The following is a 19247-nucleotide window of genomic DNA, read 5'->3' on the forward strand; positions in this document are numbered from 1 at the left end:
GCCCCCCACCTTCTTTGTCACCTTTTCAGCAGAGTAGAGAAATGCTAGGAACCACTACCGGAATGCTTAGCAAAATTAAGCGGCACAACAAACATCAATAGCAATAGCCCACTGCCACGCAACATTACTGACCTCTCAAGGTTTGACCCTGTCTCAACAGCAAGGTACTATGCGCACAAATTTCAAGCATTAAAAACCCTTCTACGGCAAGACAAAGAGATCATTGGCCAAATAAATGACTTCTTCTTCTTGACTAAATTTCAAATCCATGGAAGCCAACATGATGATGGCTTATTATGGGCAGACCAAGCACCAATATACGGTCGCTCTACCATTGCGTAAGTACAAAGCTACATTGACACATACATAAACAATTGCCACCCACATTGCAAGATATCCAAAAACACAAACATAGGAAGACTTGCACGAAGAAGACAAAGAAATGTCGATTTGGATTTCCACGACCTCCAATGCGCAAAAGCAAGATATTACTACCTTTGGAAAAAGAAGCACAGACCAACAAAAGCAGAAACAATTTCAAAACAATATCAAGTTTACTGTTGGATCCAGCAACAGTAACATTAAGCTATGACACTTTTTTGCAACAAGTAAACATGGACGAAGAAGATTATATACTTGCTCTTAGGTCAAACATTTCTGAAGCTACCTTGTTCTTGAAAAGACAACCAAAAGACATCAACACTAATAATTTTAATCTAACAATTTCAAAACTTTGGGAAAACACATATATTCGATTCGTGCAAAACCCACATGGAGCAGCATCATATTGTACATCGTACATCACCAAAATTGACAAAGAAACAAACAATGCAGTTAAAGCAGCAATCACTTACAGTATTGAAAACAACATAGCTGCAAACGAGTGTATTCGAAAAGTCGAAAATGCAATATTGAATACCCAACACATACGTGTGTAGCAAGCAATCTTTATCTGCCTATCTCTTCCCTTGACTAGCACAACCTGAGAGTTTGGTCACATCAACACAAGCACAGCAAATGAGTGAACAATGCTACTAAAAGGAAATTCCGAGCTGCAAAAAATGGATCCCATCAAGCACATACATTTTCTTTAACGACATCGTGATGCAATATCGCAAGCGAAGCAGCGACCTAACCAACGTATGCCTAGCATACTTCACAAGCGCATTCACAATGCAAAAAGGAAATTGCACATCCAAGAAAATGGTGCAAAATAATAAGGTTTAATAATTACGACAAAAACACAAAGCCAGAAGAACATTACAAAGAACTTTGCTTGTTGTACTTGCCTTTCACAAACATCGAGCACACTTTGGATGAAGAAACACAAACATGGCACGACATGTACAATTCAAATACTGAACTCATTCAATAAAAATAAGGCTGCCTTTAACAAAATGTTGTCTTGCCCTCAACTTGTGACAAGCAACAACTCCAACACAATAACTACGTCCACCAACACAATAATCAATACAACAAAGTCTGACGACTTCGACCTTGCCAAAGAAATGACAAAAAGAAAGGCCAAGGCAGAAGTTGCATGTGCACAACAGTGTAACAACCAACTACTACCAAATGAACTTTACTACAAGATGGTGCGGCAAACAAATTATGGGCAAAGAAAAAATATAGATGACATCATGCTTAAAAAAAGAATCTACCAAGGAAGAACAATAAAATTGTTTCTTATCGGCAATGCCAGAATTGGGAAAACTTTCACAACCATGCTCATTGTCCAAGCATTGCAGAGAACATATCTTCACAATGACACAACAAGCACTAAATTTCCTCGCTTACTCCTTCTGGCGTACACAGGAAAAGCAACGAGGCCTATTAACGGAAGCACCGTACATGCTGCACTGCACCTACCAGTAATAACAAGCACGTACACAAGCTTGAGCTCAAAGAACTGCAAGCACTTTCTAGCCTTTACAGAGACGTTAAACTAATAGTGATAGATGAGATTTCATTAGTGGGGCTAAACACATTTGTAGCAGCAGACATGTGAATGCGTGAAATAAAGCACAACCATGATGAGCCATTCGGGGGCATCGATATCCTACTCTCAGGAGACCTATGCCAAGTTAGCCCGGCATGAGACAATTGGGTTTTCTCACAGCAATCAAGAGGGATAGCGCTATTGGGCTCCATTTGGGAGGCATAAATCCAATACTACGAACTACAAGAACCAATGTGCCAACAAAACAGATAGTTTCTTCAATTACTAAACAAAATACGGGTTGGGAAACAAACCAAGGAAGATGTTGACTTCCTTAACGAAAACTATGTAAAACTGGTCCCAAACAAGCATCAAGTACCGCACGTTTACTACACTAGACAAACACAATGATTACATCTTCCAGACACTCCAAATAGCACCATAAATTCTAATAGCAGCGACAGACCGAAAACACAAAACATGCAAAAAGCAATAAACATCCCAACAAACCTTAGAGAAACAGCAGGGCTTCATGCTGAACTAAAACTGAAAGAAGGAATGATTGTCGAGATATGCTCAGGCAACTGGCATTGTCAATGGAGCAGACGGTACATTTAGAGGCTCAACCTTACACACCAAGCCTCTCATAATATGGATCGAGTTCAGCGATAAGGATACAGGTAAGAGCACTCACAGGGAAAACATAAACCTTGACAACATCAACATCAACAAAAATTGGACACCCATAACACAAATAACAAAGAGTTGACCCTTGGTAGTACATGAAATTGGGTGGCTCTAATCAGAAAGAGCATGCATTTTCGAGCATACAGTACTTGCAAACAACCAGAACGACCGAGGCACATTGCAAAGCTTGAACACAAGGTCTTTTCAATACCATAAAGAAGACATTTTAAACTCCCAAACAATCATGCAATCCTCCATACTTTGCCTCCAAGAAACACACAACAATTTGTCAAATGACATTAGCTTACCAGGCTTTGACAACAACAACACAACGCAAGGTCGAGGGCTGACCACATATTTCCAAAAAAAAAAACCAAGGTACTGCCACCAACAACATGGTCACACAAGCATGTGAATGCCTGGACAAGAGAACAAGTCATTGTCATAAACATTTACAAGCCAACACACACAAAAACAAAAACTCTAACAAAAATCTTGCAAGAACCTGTACAACAACATTCCAGCGCACATAGAAACATACACTATGGGCGATATTGATTACAGCTCAAACAGCAAAAACAAGTCAGCCTTACTACGATTCATGCAACAAAACAGTATGCACCAACTCCTCACAGAACCCACAACAATCTATGGTTCCACTATTGACCACATATGGGCAAGAACAACAATACCAAATGAAAAATCCTATGTGTATTGGTCGGACCACTCAATAATTTATACTTCCCTGCACTAAGCACGAAAACAACCAAAATTTATTTTTTATTTAGAAAGGATTGCCAAATCTACCAAAGGGCAGGCCACATGAACCTCGTTCATCTTGTTTACTTGTTAAAGGCACGTTGTTTTTGGACGTGTTTGCTTGTTTTACTCAGTGGCACGTTGTTTTTGGACGTTTTTACTTGGTTTTACTTGGAGGCACGTTGTTTTTGGACGTTCAGTAATTTTAGACAAGGGACGATCTGACGGCCTACAAGTGACCACGTGGCAGCATAGGATTTGAGAAGTGCAGAGAACCGTCTAGTAATTTTAGACAAGGGCAATCTGACGACGTACAACTAACCACATGGTTGTGTAGGAGTTGACAAGTGCAAAAGAACCGCGTCTAGTGCTGGCGAGGTAAATATCGTTTTCATCCTTGACAAGTTGTTAGTTGATGTTTGTCCGGGATGACACATGTTCAACCCGGGACCTGATGTTCACCGAGGAATCGGGCGGGGTGAGAGGAGGAGGTGCCACGTGGAGTGGAAGGTGGAAGGAGGGAGTGTAGGGTGCCACGCTGGCGCGCTCTCTGTGTCGCGTGTGTGTGTGTGTGTGTAAGGCAGCTCTTTCTCACAAAAAAAAAAAAAAAGTGTGAAAAACCTTCTATTTCCTTGGCTATGGCTGCTTCTCCATCGCCATCCCCTCTTTCTCGCATCCCTTTTCCATGAATCCCAACTCTCCCCTTTTCCTCTAGCCCCCTCCTCTTCCCAATGGCCGTTCAATATCGCGTCGCAGCCGATCCTTCCTCTGCTTTCTACTTGGCCAAATCCGTTCTCAAAAGCAGCGTCGTTCTGCAGGCCGTCTCTGGACACATCAGGTCCCCCGCAACTTTGGATGTCGTTTTTGGCAAGGTATGCCTCGCTTGCTACATGGTATCTTGGAAGCATGATTTTGGTACGGTCAATAGAAATACGACAATTGTAATGATTTTGAAGCATGGCCATTGATGCACACTTTCGCAAGCTCAATTCACAAATTACCTTTCTTACAACCTCAAATCACACATGCCACTGTGGCATGGAATTTTTCAATATACTCCACGTGCTCAGCTCCTTGGGAACAAGCGGTGTGAGGAAATAGACGCACTTCTTCAGCTGCGACGTCGCCTGATTCTGTAGTAGTGAAAATGGGAGAAAACAAGTAATTCCTCAAGGCCATTTTCAGATCGCAAGCTTACAACGATGAAGTCTATAGGGTCCTGATGATGCTGGTTGGTTACCACTTTGATGTCAGCAGCAGGAAGCTACTCCCTGCAGGGATGGTTGTTTGTACAGTTCCCGACCAAGCACACTCTCAATTGACTTGCATTTCCCTGGAAGCTTGTGCGGAGATCGACGTTTTCTGTACAAGGAGCTGCCTGCACGCCACGTGGCGATTCCATGTGATGTTGCGGATTTGCCCTGTTAGCCTTGCAAGCTCTTTGTTGACCCTGCAAGGAGTGTAGGTTCATGATACAATTCGACGCAAGCTCTTTCCCATGAAAGTGAAGGAAAATAAGATTTCCTTCCCCCCTCCACACCACCTGTTTTGGGGATCAACAGCAAGGTTGGAGAGTAACTGGAGGTGCATAGTGCAGTACAGCCAGCAGCATTCTAGGGCATTTCAGTGTGCATAGCAACAGCCTGTTGGCTATAACTGGGCATGCATAGGTAGTGAGCAGGAGCTCTACCCTGAGCAGCTACTAACACCTGGAAGAGGCATGCGGCAGTAGGGAGAGTTTCTGCATCGGACAAGGAACCTAGCTTACTCTCTCTCTAGCCTGTTATCTATCTGTGAATGCGGAAGCGTGTACTGAAGAGAGAACCACAATTGTTTGCGTTTGTGGGTATGTGAGAATGAATGCAGGATTGGGTTGCAATTGCCCCTGCCTCTGTAGAGAGTATTTACTGTTTATTCATTGTTTGTGGGGGACATTGTAAATGAAGGGGGATCCCTTCTGTATGTGGAGATGGTGACACTGACTGCTGCTCTTCTCCCTCTCCCTATCAGTCGGTCAGGGCCTGCTGGTCGTCCCTGGAACTAGGCTGCACTGGAGCTGCAAAGGCTGATGGAGAAATGGCCCCTTATATAGGGCTTTAGGTCAAACTCCTTCCACAGTCTCATCTTGTGGGATCATCTTGGGTGGTGCATCCAAACTTGACACGTCCCAGCACTCCTGAAACCTCTGATCTGCAAGCAAACACAAGAACACACACACAATGTGAGAAACTAAGCAGGCTGCTCACCACCCAACCATGACATCTACGGGAGGTGATCCCGAATGAGATGTCCCCTCCGAGCCACGAGCTGAGCTACTGGCACGAACTCCCAACCAGATCCAAACCAGCCTGGTGTCCCATACCACCAGGTGGCGCTGTGAAGCCTGGGATCTGCTACTAGGCCTTGGGCTACGCTAAGATGCAGGCGCGCGTCCGTGACTCAATCCAGGATCAGACCTAGCACTTGGGAACGAAACTTGCTCCCATCGGCTCCTGAGAATTGAACCCCTGGGCCCCTTTTATAGACTCGGGCCCCAAGCACCAAAAATAGCGAAGACCTCAAACTGGTTCGTACCCTTGCCACTTAACCCGAGAATCAAGCCTGCCTAGCTCTAAGCCTCCCCAGGCTACCTGAGCTAGTGTTGTGTACCCAGTACACGTCAGATACCAATCCGTGCACATGACATACTTCCGCTCCTCTAAGAACTCACTCCTGAGTTCGCTAAAAAACCCAGAAATGTTCTTTGGAGGTTTTGTAATGTCTCCCATGTTGCATGCTCCTCAACACGATCCTTCCACTTGATCTTGTATTCTGTGATAGATCGATTACGAATCTGTCTGTCACGAAATTCAAGAATACACTCTGGTTCGTGTGGAATAAAAGTCAAATCTGTAACTTCTATTATCTCGTGAGGAGAAACAAGTTGATCATCCGCACCCAAGACTTCTTTCAGTCTACTGACATGAAAGACTGGATGTACTTTAACATCAGGAGGCAATTCTAGTCAATATGCAACTGGTCCAATTCTTTTAATGACCTTGAACGGACCACAGTATCTGGGGGATAATTTTGGAACCAAACCAGTACTTAGGCTCTTGGATTCCTTGGGAATTCGCAAATATACCATCGTTCCTTTAGAGAACTCTCTAGGTGAATGATGTCTATTAGCATAAAATCTCTCCCGATCTTGAGCACTTCTAATAGACTCCTTGGCAAACTGCAACATTTCCTGCATGTCTAGCAAGAAGTTCTTAGCAGCATCATTTTGAATCCCTTTTAACCCAACCATAACTGGTGACTTAGGTTGAAACCCGTACAGCATAAAAGGACTGTAACCAGTACTAGAATGCTTTGCACTGTTGTAGGCAAATTCTATCATAGGTAGATAATCTTCCCATGAAGACTGTCTCTTAGATACATATGCCCGAAGCATGTCTTCAACCAACTGGTTAACCTTCTCTGTACTGCCATCAGATTGTGCATGATCTGAGGAACTCATACTTAGAGTAGTTTCTAACTTCTCAAAAACAAGTGTCCAAAAGTTACTTGTAAACTTTGAGTCCCTGTCACTGACTATGTCAGATGGTAACCCATACAGCTTAAACAAGTGGTCCACAAACTCGTGAGCCAGCTGAACAGCTGAAATAGTTGTTCTAGTAGGTAAGAACCTAGCCATTTTTGTCAAACGGTCGACTATGACCCAAATGGAGTCATGACCCTTGCGCGTTCGAGGCAAACCAGTAATAAAATCCATGGAAATACTTTTCCATTTATTACCTGGAATCTGTAATGGCTGTAATAAACCCGCGCTTCTAAGGCGTTTTGCCTTAGTAACCTGACAAACCCGGCAACCTACTACATAGTTCTCAATAAATGCACGCATCTTAGGACAATAAAAGGTATGCTTCACAAGAGACAGAGTCCGATGTATACCCAATCATCCACTGACCTCCCGCCGCCTGTACCGTAGGTGGCACAATCCCTGAGTCCTGGTCAACCATGGAGCTCCCATCCTGGACTCTCTGCCAATAAGAACTGAAATGACTCAGTTGCGTATAGCCCTCTCAAGGATTGAAATAGGTCGGATGATATTTCCGTAAATGACATAGCATTTACAAACTTGACTCGACTTAAGACATCCGCCACACTATTCAACGAACCCTTTCGATAACGTATTTCAAAATCAAAATCTTGCATTAATTCTGCCCATCTAGCTTTCCGTCCCCTCAATTCAGACCCATCACACACATACTTAATTGACTGATGATCAGTCAATACAAGAAACTTCAAACCATACAAGTAGTGTCTCCAAACCTTAAGGGCATACACTACAGCATAAAGTTCCTTTTCTAGTGTGGGCCAACGATATTGGGTGTCGTCTAGCTTCTTACTCTCGAAAGCTACAGGTCTGCCCTCTTGGAATAGAGCTGCCCCAATCGCAAAATCACTCGCATCGGCCTCTAAAACATAAGGCCGGGTAGGATCGGGTAATGCAAGAACGGGTGCTTCCTTGATAGAAAACTTCAAGGTTTCAAAAGCCTTATTCATTGCATCATTCCAAGAGATCGGCTGGGTAGACCTGCGTCCACGACCTTTCAATATGTTTGTCAGGGGTGCCGTGATATGTGAATAATCACGCACAGACTTCCGTAGAAATACCACAAATCCTAGGAAAGAACGAAGTTGTTTCACAGTCTGAGGAATAGGCCATTCTAAAACCTTCTGGATACGATCCAGATCAATGCTAATACCTTCAGAAGAAATCTTGTGTCCTAAGTAAATGATCTCCTTCATAAAGAAGTCACATTTACTCATCTTGGCATAGAGCTTATGCTGTCTTAGAATAACTAAGACAATCCGGAGGTGTCCTATGTGATCCTCAAGCGTTCGGCTATATACCAAGATGTCATCTAAGAACACTACAACGAATTTGCCCAGAAAATCTCGAAACAAATCGTTCATCATTTGTTGGAAGGTGGCAGGAGCATTGGTCAAACCAAAAGGTAATACAAGAAACTCGTAATGACCATACCTAGTTCGGAATGCGGTTCTATCTATGTGTTTAGCATAGATACGGATTTGGTGATAACCCGTAGGCAAATCAATCTTAGTGAAATACTTCGCTCCGGCCAAACGGTCTATCAGATCATCGGAACGAGGTAGAGGGTATCGATTCTTAATTGTCACTTTAGTTAATCGTTTATAATCTATACACATTCTCCATGTAGAATCTTTCTTCTTCCTTAAGAGGACAGGTGCACCCCAAGGTGATTTACTTGGGCGAATATAGCCCATATTCAGGTAATCCTGTAGCTGTGTAGCTAACTCATCCTCCTCAAGCTGGCTCATCCTATAAGGTGGTACACTAATAGGTTGAGCCCCTGGGACTAAGTCTATGCGATGATCTACTGCCCGTTCTGGAGGTAAACCTTCCGGCAGTTGAGCAGGGAATACATCCTTAAAACTATCTAACAACATTCTCAATTCACGGTGTTCAAACACACTTAAATCATTCTTGTTATTTACAGAGACAACAAATGAAGAAAGCGGAATCAAAACACATTGATAGACATCATAATGAGAAGTGTTTAATATATTCCGAAGCTGCATCGCAGATACAATAGGTCCCTGAGACGAGGGAATTTTATCACATTGAATACAAAATTGGGTGTCCTTATCCACAAAAGAAAGGGTATGCTCCGTCCATCCAATCCGAATATTGTGGGTTTTAAACCACTCTATTCCGATTAACAAATCCACATGCTCCAAGTGCATAACATAGCACGTAAGAGCCCCTGTGTATGCTTGAATCCGGATAGGAAGCGCTTCAATCTTGCGATCCCAAAACTGCTTCCCAGCTGGAAGCTGCACCTCATAGGTGTGATCACTAGGTATCGTGGACAGCCCCATCTTCTGCACAAATTTGTAATTAACAAAGTTGTGAGCGTTGCCCGGGTCAAAGAGAATGTGAACCCTTTGGTCCCTAACTTCTCCATAAACTCGGAAAAGATCATGGGAACCAAATAACGAAGTATTGAAAGTGCAATTACAAGAAAGTGGGCAGGTAATGACATTTACAGTAATACCTGTCATCGAAATTTGGTTCGCTCCCTTGGCTTTGGTACCTGGACCCGCTTGGAGCTTCGGTCCGAAACTTTTAATTCTTGCGCTTTGGACATTCATTCTTGGTGTGGCCCCGCTCCTCGCAGTAGAAGCAACGTCCTTCCTTCTTAAGCTTCAAGGTACGAAGGAAACGGGCTCGACCATTCTTTGCTTGAGTCAAGTGTTTCTTGGAGGCGTTGGCTATAGACTTCGTCTCCCCGGTACCAGTCGTAGACTGGAAGAAGTTCCGTTTGTTCTTCCCACTCGTGTCGGAAACTGTAGTTGCCTTTGCACCGGCCATGGTATCATCATAAATACGCGCGTAATTCATGGCCTCTTGCAACGTTGTACATTTGTTGTTCTTGATTTGCAACTTGTACGAATCTGGGAAACCATTCACAAAGAAACCTAACAAGGTCACTGGATCCATCTTTGTGGCCCTGGTCTGCAGATCTCGAAACCTTTGAAGATAAACTTCAAACGACAAGTTCAGCTTAGACATATCGAGGGTTTAAGCTTGCCAACGATATCATAGTCGTCCTCCTTCTTCAGGAACTCCTTCCTGAAGACCCCTTCGAAATCTATCCATGTTAACGGCTTAGATTGGAGTTCCTTCCACCATAACAAAGCCTTTCCTGACATGAAACCGGCTGCAAGCTGTATTTTCTTTTCATCTGGGTACGGGTGGAACTGGAAGTGTACCTGCCACTTGTGCAACCAAGTGTCAACAACCTCCTTAGTTCGAGACTTCTGATCTCCGGGAAAAGGGTCTGGAGTTATGTTCGGACCTAGCACTGAAGCCATGGCATCCACATGCGTGAGTGCCTGCACAGTGCTAGTCAGAAGGGTGAGAGTCGTCTGAATCCCTTGGAGTTGCTGTGTCAACCCCGTTTGATTCGCATTAACCTGCTCGAATTTTCCATCCAGAGCAGTGGTGAATTCACTGAAGGCTTTCTTCGTAATCAGATCGTCATTAAGACCGTGGTCTTCCTCAGCAGGGTAGTCCAAATCCTGATCTCCCATGGCAAGCTCAGGATTTACAGAATCAGCCATGTCTGAAATCTGATCTGAAAAGAGTATAAAACTGAGAGAAATAACTGGGGGAATCGAAGCTGGAAGGAGAGTGGAGCAGAGAAAAATTGTCCCAAGAGAAGCTGACGAAAGAAGAGGAGCTGGTCGAAAGAAGATGCTGGAGCTGTCGATCAGCTGGTGTAGGTGATCCCATGGTCTCTCCTTGCTGGTTTCGGTGCAGGCTGCAGTGTACGGAAGTCTGCTACAGTCCGTACTGTACGGAAATCCCCCCGCAGGCTGCACGGAATCTGACGCAGGCTTGTACGGAAGCTGACAGGCTGTACGGTAGCCTGTCGCAGGCTGTACCGAATCTGACGCAGGCTGTACGGTAGCCTGTCGCAGGCTATGGCCGTTCCTAGATGGCGCAATCAAGTAGATGTGCAAGGAGATCTTCTTGCGCACTCTAGCTGAGGCTATGGCTGAGCTTAGGACCCTGCCAGACTATATAGGAGATGGTGCAGCTAATCTAGGAAGCTATGCTTCCCAGAAAAGCTCACCCTCCCAAACTTGGAGGGTGGAGCTTTTTTTGAAAAAAGCAGCTCCTCCAACAGTGTGGCCGCACCCTGCTCCAGCCCCTGGCGCACCTCCCTGCCTGGCCGAATTCCCTTCCAGCCATGGCGCACCTCTCAGCCACTCGCACCTGCGTCACCTACCTCTACGCAGCCCTGACCAGCAAACGAAAACTCCTCGCCTGCCACTCAGCTCTTCTCACGCCTCTCCTACCTGCTTCTCCACTCTCTCCTAGCTACGCCTCAACCCTCTCTCACTATTCCCTTCAGCGATTCCGAAATCATGACTCTCTTTCTCCTACCTTTTCCCTACATCTTGACCACCCCCGATAACCCATGAACCAACAAGATCTTGCAGCAACAGATTTTGAAATTAGGGCATACCTGGAGGAAGAAATCGTCCAAAATTTTCGCATCAGAAGTTCCTACCTCAGGAGTTGGCTCTGATACCAACTGACACGTCCCAGCACTCCTGAAACCTGTGATCTGCAAGCAAACACAAGAACACACACACAATGTGAGAAACTGAGCAAGCTGCTCACCACCCAACCATGACATCTACGGGAGGTGATCCCGAATGAGGAGATGTCCCCTCCGAGCCACGAGCTGAGCTACTGGCACGAACTCCCAACCAGATCCAAACCAGCCTGGTGTCCCATACCACCAGGTGGCGCTGTGAAGCCTGGGATCTGCTACTGGGCCTTGGGCTACGCTAAGATGCAGGCGCGCGTCCGTGACTCAATCCAGGATCAGACCTAGCACTTGGGAACGAAACTTGCTCCCATCGGCTCCTGAGAACTGAACCCTTGGGCCCCTTTTATAGACTCGGGCCCCAAGCGCCAAAAATAGCGAAGACCTCAAACTGGTTCGTAACCTTGCCACTCAACCCGAGAATCAAGCTTGCCTAGCTCTAAGCCTCCCAGGCTACCTGAGCTAGTCTTGTGTACCCAGTACACGTCAGATACCAATCCGTGCACATGACAAAACTGTACTGAAAGGGGGGAAGCCTGTTCAGACTAACAAACCATGTGGATACCCGTGCATACCATGCCGTATCAACACCGCTCTCTACTAACCGCTTGGAGTTTAGTAAGAATAATTGGACCGTTAAGTAGAAACGGCTACACAAGCTTCTTGAACGCCGAAACATTTTTTAGGAGATAGCCATACCAGTTGGGACACTTAAATCTTCCACTCTAGCAAAGATGACGTCAAGTAGTCATCGAGGGTCTTGAAGATCTGTAGAAGGGGAAGCCTCATGAGCCCCCACCATGTCCAAGTTCTGTGGCTAGATCAGTGGTCGGAAAGTCCTCATTTTGGAAAATTCTAGGAGCTTTGAGGAAATCATCTCCACCAAAGCAGCCAAGCACGTGTGGATGTTTTTCTGATCAACATATACGGTTGCTTTGAATGAAGCATTCATGGACGAGAGTGTTGAAAGTAGTACGCATTGCAACCGTCTTGAAGATCTCTGGATGGGTCAACAATTGGCCACTCAGGGTCGCCTTGACACAAGTTGGAGATATCATCTTGGGACCCTAGTGGTGGCACCAATTTATGAACTTGTCATCATGCAATTTGGTTTCACAAGGCCACTGGCGCATTGAGCAGAATGATGCTACGAATTTTCAAGAGCCTTATAGTAAATCAATATTTGTATTTTTGGATGACATTGGTTTTTTTAAAAAGATCACGCACAGCAGGAGCATCATGTATGATAGGTCCTCTAGCTTCTCAAGGACAACCAATTGCACATCAATGCTAAGAAGAGTAGCTTTTTGTACATTACTTGGACCACATCATTTGTGTGGTCGTGGAGATGCACAGGAGGTTCGCATCTTCATGGGTGTAGCGAAAGAACATCAAGGGCTTGGCCAAGATCGCGATACACGCAACAAATCTTTTAGAGGGGGTGAAGGCCAAGAGGCAGACCGTTTGCTTCACTCAAATCCTTTGACTTACTGAAGGAAGCAATTACCACAATCCCTTATTTGGCCTTGGCAAGCCGGACTAGCCATTTGATTTAAGGACCAACGCTTGCGACTTCACCATTGGGGCAGTCTTGGAGTAGGGCATGGTCATCCCATCGTGTTTGAAGGACACAAGCCGATCCCAATAGAGACCAAATATTTAGTATATGACAAGGAACTAGTCGCAATCATTCATGCCATTAAGACATGGAAGCATTTTCTCCTTGGGCAAGAATTCACAGTTAGGACTGATCATCAGGTGTCATGACAGCTCGGGAGGCAGAAGAGGAACGCGATTGGGAGGTTCGGGAAGCCAAGGAACTCTGGGACCACAAGCATAGCCCCCGGAAACGGTGTTTCGGGACCCCAACGTTTTTGAAACGGAAACGCCGTTTTTGGCATGCCAAAAATCCCCTACCCCTAAAATCGCTGCGGACGGCCGTCGCTTCGTTTTCTCTGCCCCCCCTGCGCATGTGTGACATCCGCCTCCCCCTCTAGCTTGTTCGCTTGCCCACCTGCTCCCCTCTTACCACATTGGCAAGGGTCAGGCTGTCCCAACCTTTTTTCCAGCTCCAAAACAGCCCCTTTCTTCTGAGTTTTCTGCTCCCAAACTGCCCCTTTTTCTTAGTTCTCAGCTCCTCCATAGTAATTGACAAATAATTATGCACCACAGATCAAATCACAAGGGAGCTAGAGCGCTCCTACTCAGAAACAAGGACACCGATTGGCCCCAAACGTTGGCGCCCCTTGCGGTATTTATTTAACATTCATTTGAAGGCAAGTGCCTGATTACAAAGGTGTTTGGGAAGCTGCACCACAGGCAAACCAACGCCTGCAGACTCCCTGTCCTACCTACCCTGTAATTCCCTGCTCAACTTCAAACGGTGAATGGCATCCAATTACTAGACAACCCTTTGTCGTCAGCCAACCAAAGCGTCCCATAGAGACCCCAAAAGCATCTACTGTCTGCGCCGCACCTGCAATTGCACAACCAAGTGTCCAACCAACTAGACACGGCTGAACAACTGCAAGACAAGCCTTCAACAGCCAAACTTTGGTGCAATCAATCGACAAAGCACTCCCAAACAGGTTGCTTCAATCTATAGCCTCTCCGGCCACTGCCCAACAGCATCAAATCAACTTTTCTTCGCGAGGAAAGAAACCCAAACGCGATAACTAGCCAGCAACCAATCAGGGAACGACAAAAGCAGGGAAAGACAAGCCTTCTTCTACCCAGTATCCACAGAAGAAAGGTCATCGGGGATGGAAAACCCTAGATTCTGCAGAGAAAAGCTGATTCTGCCCCGGCATAGCCCCAAGAGCAGCTTAGAAGTGAACACTCACGCTTGGAAAGTTACCAAAATCAGCAGCAACACTTGGAAGGCTCCAGAAATCAAATCGCAAGTTTCCCTGTAGAGCCAGGACAGCCTGGAAGCAAAACCACAATCTTTTGTAGCAGCCTAGACAGCCTAGAAACACTTGGAACAGCCCTAGAACTGGACGCAGTCACCTGGCACAGCCCGGAAGACCTGTAGTTGAAATCACAATCTGGAAGAGACACCTTGGCTGAAGTCGCAATATGCAACAGGCTCCTGGATTAGGTGCAATTTCCTCTGGCAGGCCCTGGCTGATGGCGATTTTCCCTGGCAAGCTTTGGAAGCTCTTGGTAGATGACGATTTTGCTCTAGCAGCATCTGGCAGGCCTGGTAGCTCACAATTGATGATCTGGCTCCTTGTGCAACTGATTTTGGCCTTTGGGCTCTGTGCTCTTTTTGGAGTCCTGTGCTAAAATTAGCAATTTTTAATTGCACCACTCTTTTGGCCCCCTATTGCACACTTTGGCCCTAGGAATTAATTGCCTAGTAACTGGCAAGCTTTGGAAGCTCTTGGTAGATGACGATTTTGCTCTAGCAGCACCTGGCAGGCCTGGTAGCTCACAATTGATGATCTGGCTCCTTGTGCAACTGATTTTGGCCTTTGGGCTCTGTGCTCTTTTTGGAGTTCTGTGCTAAAATTAGCAATTTTTAATTGCACCACTCTTTTTGCCCCCTGTTGCACACTTTGGCCCTAGGAATTAATTGCCTAGTAACTGGGCGCACATTCACTATTTCCAAGGGCCCACTAGGGAATTTTAATTCCCTAAGTCTTGCCTCATGGCCGGACCCTCGCGTCCCAGAGGCTCAAGGCACAGTCATGCGCAAATTACGGGAGTTGCAAATCAAAAGTCCCATAATTTCATGTCCTTTGACAGACCCCCCTCTTAAAAGAAGGCAAACGTCCTCAATTGCCTGCAAACCAAACAAAAAGAAATAATAGCAATGGAAAAACCAAAAGCAAATGAAATAACCAAAGCTGAAATAGAAAAATAACCAAATAACCAAATGTGAAAGACAACCAACCATGCCGTCAACAGATCAACCAAGTCTGAAATGGGAGCGACCCAATAGACCAACCAAACTTGAAAGGACAGCGTACCAATGCCGCCAACAGGTCCTCGTTCATCGACTTCGCATGCAATGATGAATAATTACAAAATTTCACCAAGTAGCGTCGTGCAACTTTACCTTTTACCATCCTTTTGCTATGTGCTAGAATTTGCTTGGGTACAGGGATCTCATCCATGTCTTCCACCTCTGGCTGGATCTCCGGAGGCAAATCCGTAGGCACATCACCTTGAAAAGGCTTAAGGAGTCTCACATGGAAAGCATTGTGAATCTTCCAATGGTCAGGTAATTGTAAGCGAAATGCTACATCATTAATTTGTTGAGTTACCTTGAAAGGCCCATAGTACCTCATACTTAGCTTAGGGAATAGCCGAGTACGACGCCAAATCACCTTCCTTGACGACAACGTCATGCCTGTGCTTGTCTGTTGCCTTTTTTTACTTCTCGTGTGACTTTTGTGATGCTTGTTTCACCTTTTGATAAGCTATGTCCAAGCTCTCCACATACTTATCAGCTTCAAAATTTTATCTTTCGTTTGCAAGATGGGTGGAATCTTACGTCGGCCTTCCACTATCTCAAGTGGAGCTTTACTTGTGGAAGAATGTACCGTGTTATTGTATGCAAACTCCACCAATGGTAAAAACTTCTCCCACTGTGATTGGTGCTCTGAAACATAGCATTTCAGCAAATCTAGAGCTGTGGAATTAGCCTCTTCCGATTGCCCATCGGTCTATGGATGAAAAGTAGAAGAAAATAGGAGAGTAGTGCCCATATTCTCAAAAAGTCCCCGCCAAAACAAGCTGGTCATGCGCAGGTCTCTATCACTCACAATGGACTTTGGCATACCGTGATACTTGAAGATATTTTGCATAAATAACTTCGTCATATGATCTGTCCCAATCTTCTTTTGTACAGGAATGAAGTGCGCCTGCTTGCTGAAGCGATTAATGATCGTCCATATTCCATCATTACCTGTAGGTGTCCTCGGCAAATCAAAAATAAAATCCATGGCTATGCTTTCCCATGGTCCATCGGGTATGGGCAAAGGACGTAACAGTCCAGGAGTCTCCTACGATCATACTTCACCTTCTGACAGGTTAGGCATGTGCGAACAACATCGCGACGTAGCGTAGGCCAATAAAAGAAATGCTCCACCGCCTTAACTGTAGCATTAATACCTCGATGTCTTGCATACGGTGGATCATGACATTCACTCATGACCTTCTGCCTTAGCTGCTTAGTTACACAACGTGCCATGCATCATCACAAACCCATCCTCAAGTACATAATGCTCGTGCCTCCGTCCATTATTCAGTTGGTCATTAATTTCAGCAAATTGCTCATCTTCCGCATAGTAATTCTTCATTACATCCAACTCATTGTGAAAAGCAATGGTCACAGCTGAAACTTGTGGCTTCATGGACAAAGCATCTGCAACCACATTCTTCTTGCCTTCAACATGTACAATCTGAAAATGAAACATTGGCAAGAAGTTTGCCCACCTCATGTGCTTCTTGGACAGCTTAGATTGCGTCAAAAAGTAGCGCAAAGACTCATGATCCGTTTATACTGTAAAATCAGCTCCCAACAGATAATGCTTCCAAGTGGATAAAGCATGAAGTACAGCCAACATCTTCTCATAAATCTGTAAATGTAGCTCGGCTGGCTGTAAAATGCGACTCTTATAAGCTACAGGATGCCCATCTTGTGTGAAGACTGCTCTAATACCATTTTTACCACAAGCATCTGCATGCACATGAAAAGACTTCTCAAGTCAGGCAAAATCAGCACCGGATCTGTTGCAAGCTTGTGCTTCGACTCCTCAAAAGAGTCATTCTCCGCTTGTGTCCACTGTCAGGGTCTTTCCTTCTTGGAAAGTGCATGCATAGGGGCTGCAATTTCTGCAAAGTGATGGATAAAACGACGGTAGTAGGAATACAAACCCAAGAAACTACGAACCTCATGCAAATTCTTTGGTTGTGGCCAACTCCGTATTGCTTCCACTTTAGCTGGATCCATAGAAACCCCATCCTTGGAAACAATATGCTCCAAAAAATGAATCTTCGCCATGAAAAACTCACTCTTTTTGGGGCTTATGAGCAGCCTCTGCTTCCTAAGCTCAACGAACACAATCGTGAGATGCTTTCGATGCTTCTCCTCATCTTTCGAAAACACAATCATATCATCAAAGAATGTACCCACGAAGGCTCTATGGTCTCGAAAGATCCTGTCCATCATACGATTGAAGGCGGCACGAGCATTAGTGAGTCCAAAAGGCATAATCAAAAACTCATACAACCCAAAAGAAGTCCTGAACGCCGTCTTATGCACATCTTTTGGACGTATGCGAACCTGATGGTACCCACTCTTCAAATCAATGCGGTTGAAAACAGCTCCCCCCTTCAACCTATCCAGAATATCATCTATCCTTGGTATAGGGAAGCGATTCTTAATGGTGATCTTATTCAAGGCGCGGTAATCAATACACATAGGCCAAGAACCATCATTCTTCTAAACCAATAGAACTGGAGAGCAATGAGGCGATGAACTTGGCTGAATCAGCCCCTTCTCCAAAAGTTCATTTACCTGACTCATGATCTTCTCCCGCTGCGCCACACGAACTCTGTAAGGTGGTTTATTGGGTGGACTACTGCTAGGTATGATGTCAATCCCATGGTCCTTCGGCCTTTCTGGTGGAAGCTCACTAGGCAACTCATTAGAAAAGTAATATGAAAATTCAGTTAGAAAAACAGCCCTTTGCTTTTCCAAATGGGAAGCAGTATGCTCTTCATTCACAGGGGATATCTCTCTAGCAAAAACCATGTACGCTTTTCATTACAGAATTAATGGCAGAAGCCGTTACAATTGGGATAGACTCCCCTTTTAATTTTGCGTCAATTACATGGGTCTTTCCCTTATGCAAAACTGTAATTTTTATCTTCTTGGCTTCTATCACCGAATCCCAGCGATGCATCCATGGCATACCTAACAAAACGTCACAACCTGCAAGTGGCATAATATAAAAGTCTTCACTGTCCACGAAAGACTGAATATGCAAGTGCAACTTCCCTATGATAGGTGTGACAGGAGTGGTGAACTCTGGGTTAGCCATACCGGCTTCACAGCTCGGGGTCTCATCTCCTCGGCCCGAATGCCCAATATCGCTGCCATATTTGGAGAAATAAAGTTGGCCTTTGCACTTGGATCAAAGAAAACAAGGGCTGTTTGAGCCCGAACCTTACCCCAAGCTCTGCATAACTCAGTTTCCTCACCCTAGGGCTGTTCACTGATCACATCAGGCATCAAACCAGCCATGGTCTTCTATTTCTTCCCCTTCTGATCTCCTTTGCCTGCATCAGCCTTCTCCTCATTCCACTTTGGGAAATCCCGAGATACATGACTTGGTTCTTTGCATTTAAAACATTTCTTTTCTTCATAGACAGTTTTCCGCTCCTCTGGACTCAAATACGCAGCTGCCTTTTTATTTTTTTGTCGCCTCCCTGCAACAAACATAGCCTTTTGACGATTATCCTTCTTCTCTATTTTGCAAAATCGGAATCCAGATCTCTTATCTGTGTCATCCTTCTTAGATTCCTGTGCTTTTGTCCACCTTTGAACCCACAAGTCCTCCCCTGCATCAAAGCATATGCCGTGCTAGCATTCTTGATAAGCTGAGACATATTGGAGACTTTAGTCTTCGTGCAATAGTCTCTCAACTCCTTAGGCAGCCCGTAACAATATTTCTCAACCTGCTCAGTGAAAGGAA

At 45.0% G+C, this 19247-nt stretch overlaps 1 protein-coding gene across 1 annotated transcript in view; it reads left to right on the forward strand.

Annotated features, from left to right (window-relative positions):
- The first annotated feature begins 4029 nt into the window (after positions 1 to 4029).
- LOC147884703 (Cleavage and polyadenylation specificity factor (CPSF) A subunit protein) overlaps positions 4030 to 19247 on the forward strand; it is an 82986-nt gene continuing 67768 nt past the window's right edge. Inside the window, exon 1 of the mRNA XM_087397153.1 lies at positions 4030 to 4257. Coding sequence (XP_087253279.1) covers positions 4117 to 4257 — 141 coding nt within the window. The 5' untranslated portion in view covers positions 4030 to 4116. The remainder of the gene's footprint in view (positions 4258 to 19247) is intronic.

This window comes from Dipteris shenzhenensis, chromosome 26, assembly GCF_047967505.1.
Source record: "Dipteris shenzhenensis isolate YYH24624 ecotype China chromosome 26, Dip_SZ_1.0, whole genome shotgun sequence".
Classification (NCBI taxonomy): domain Eukaryota; kingdom Viridiplantae; phylum Streptophyta; class Polypodiopsida; order Gleicheniales; family Dipteridaceae; genus Dipteris; species Dipteris shenzhenensis.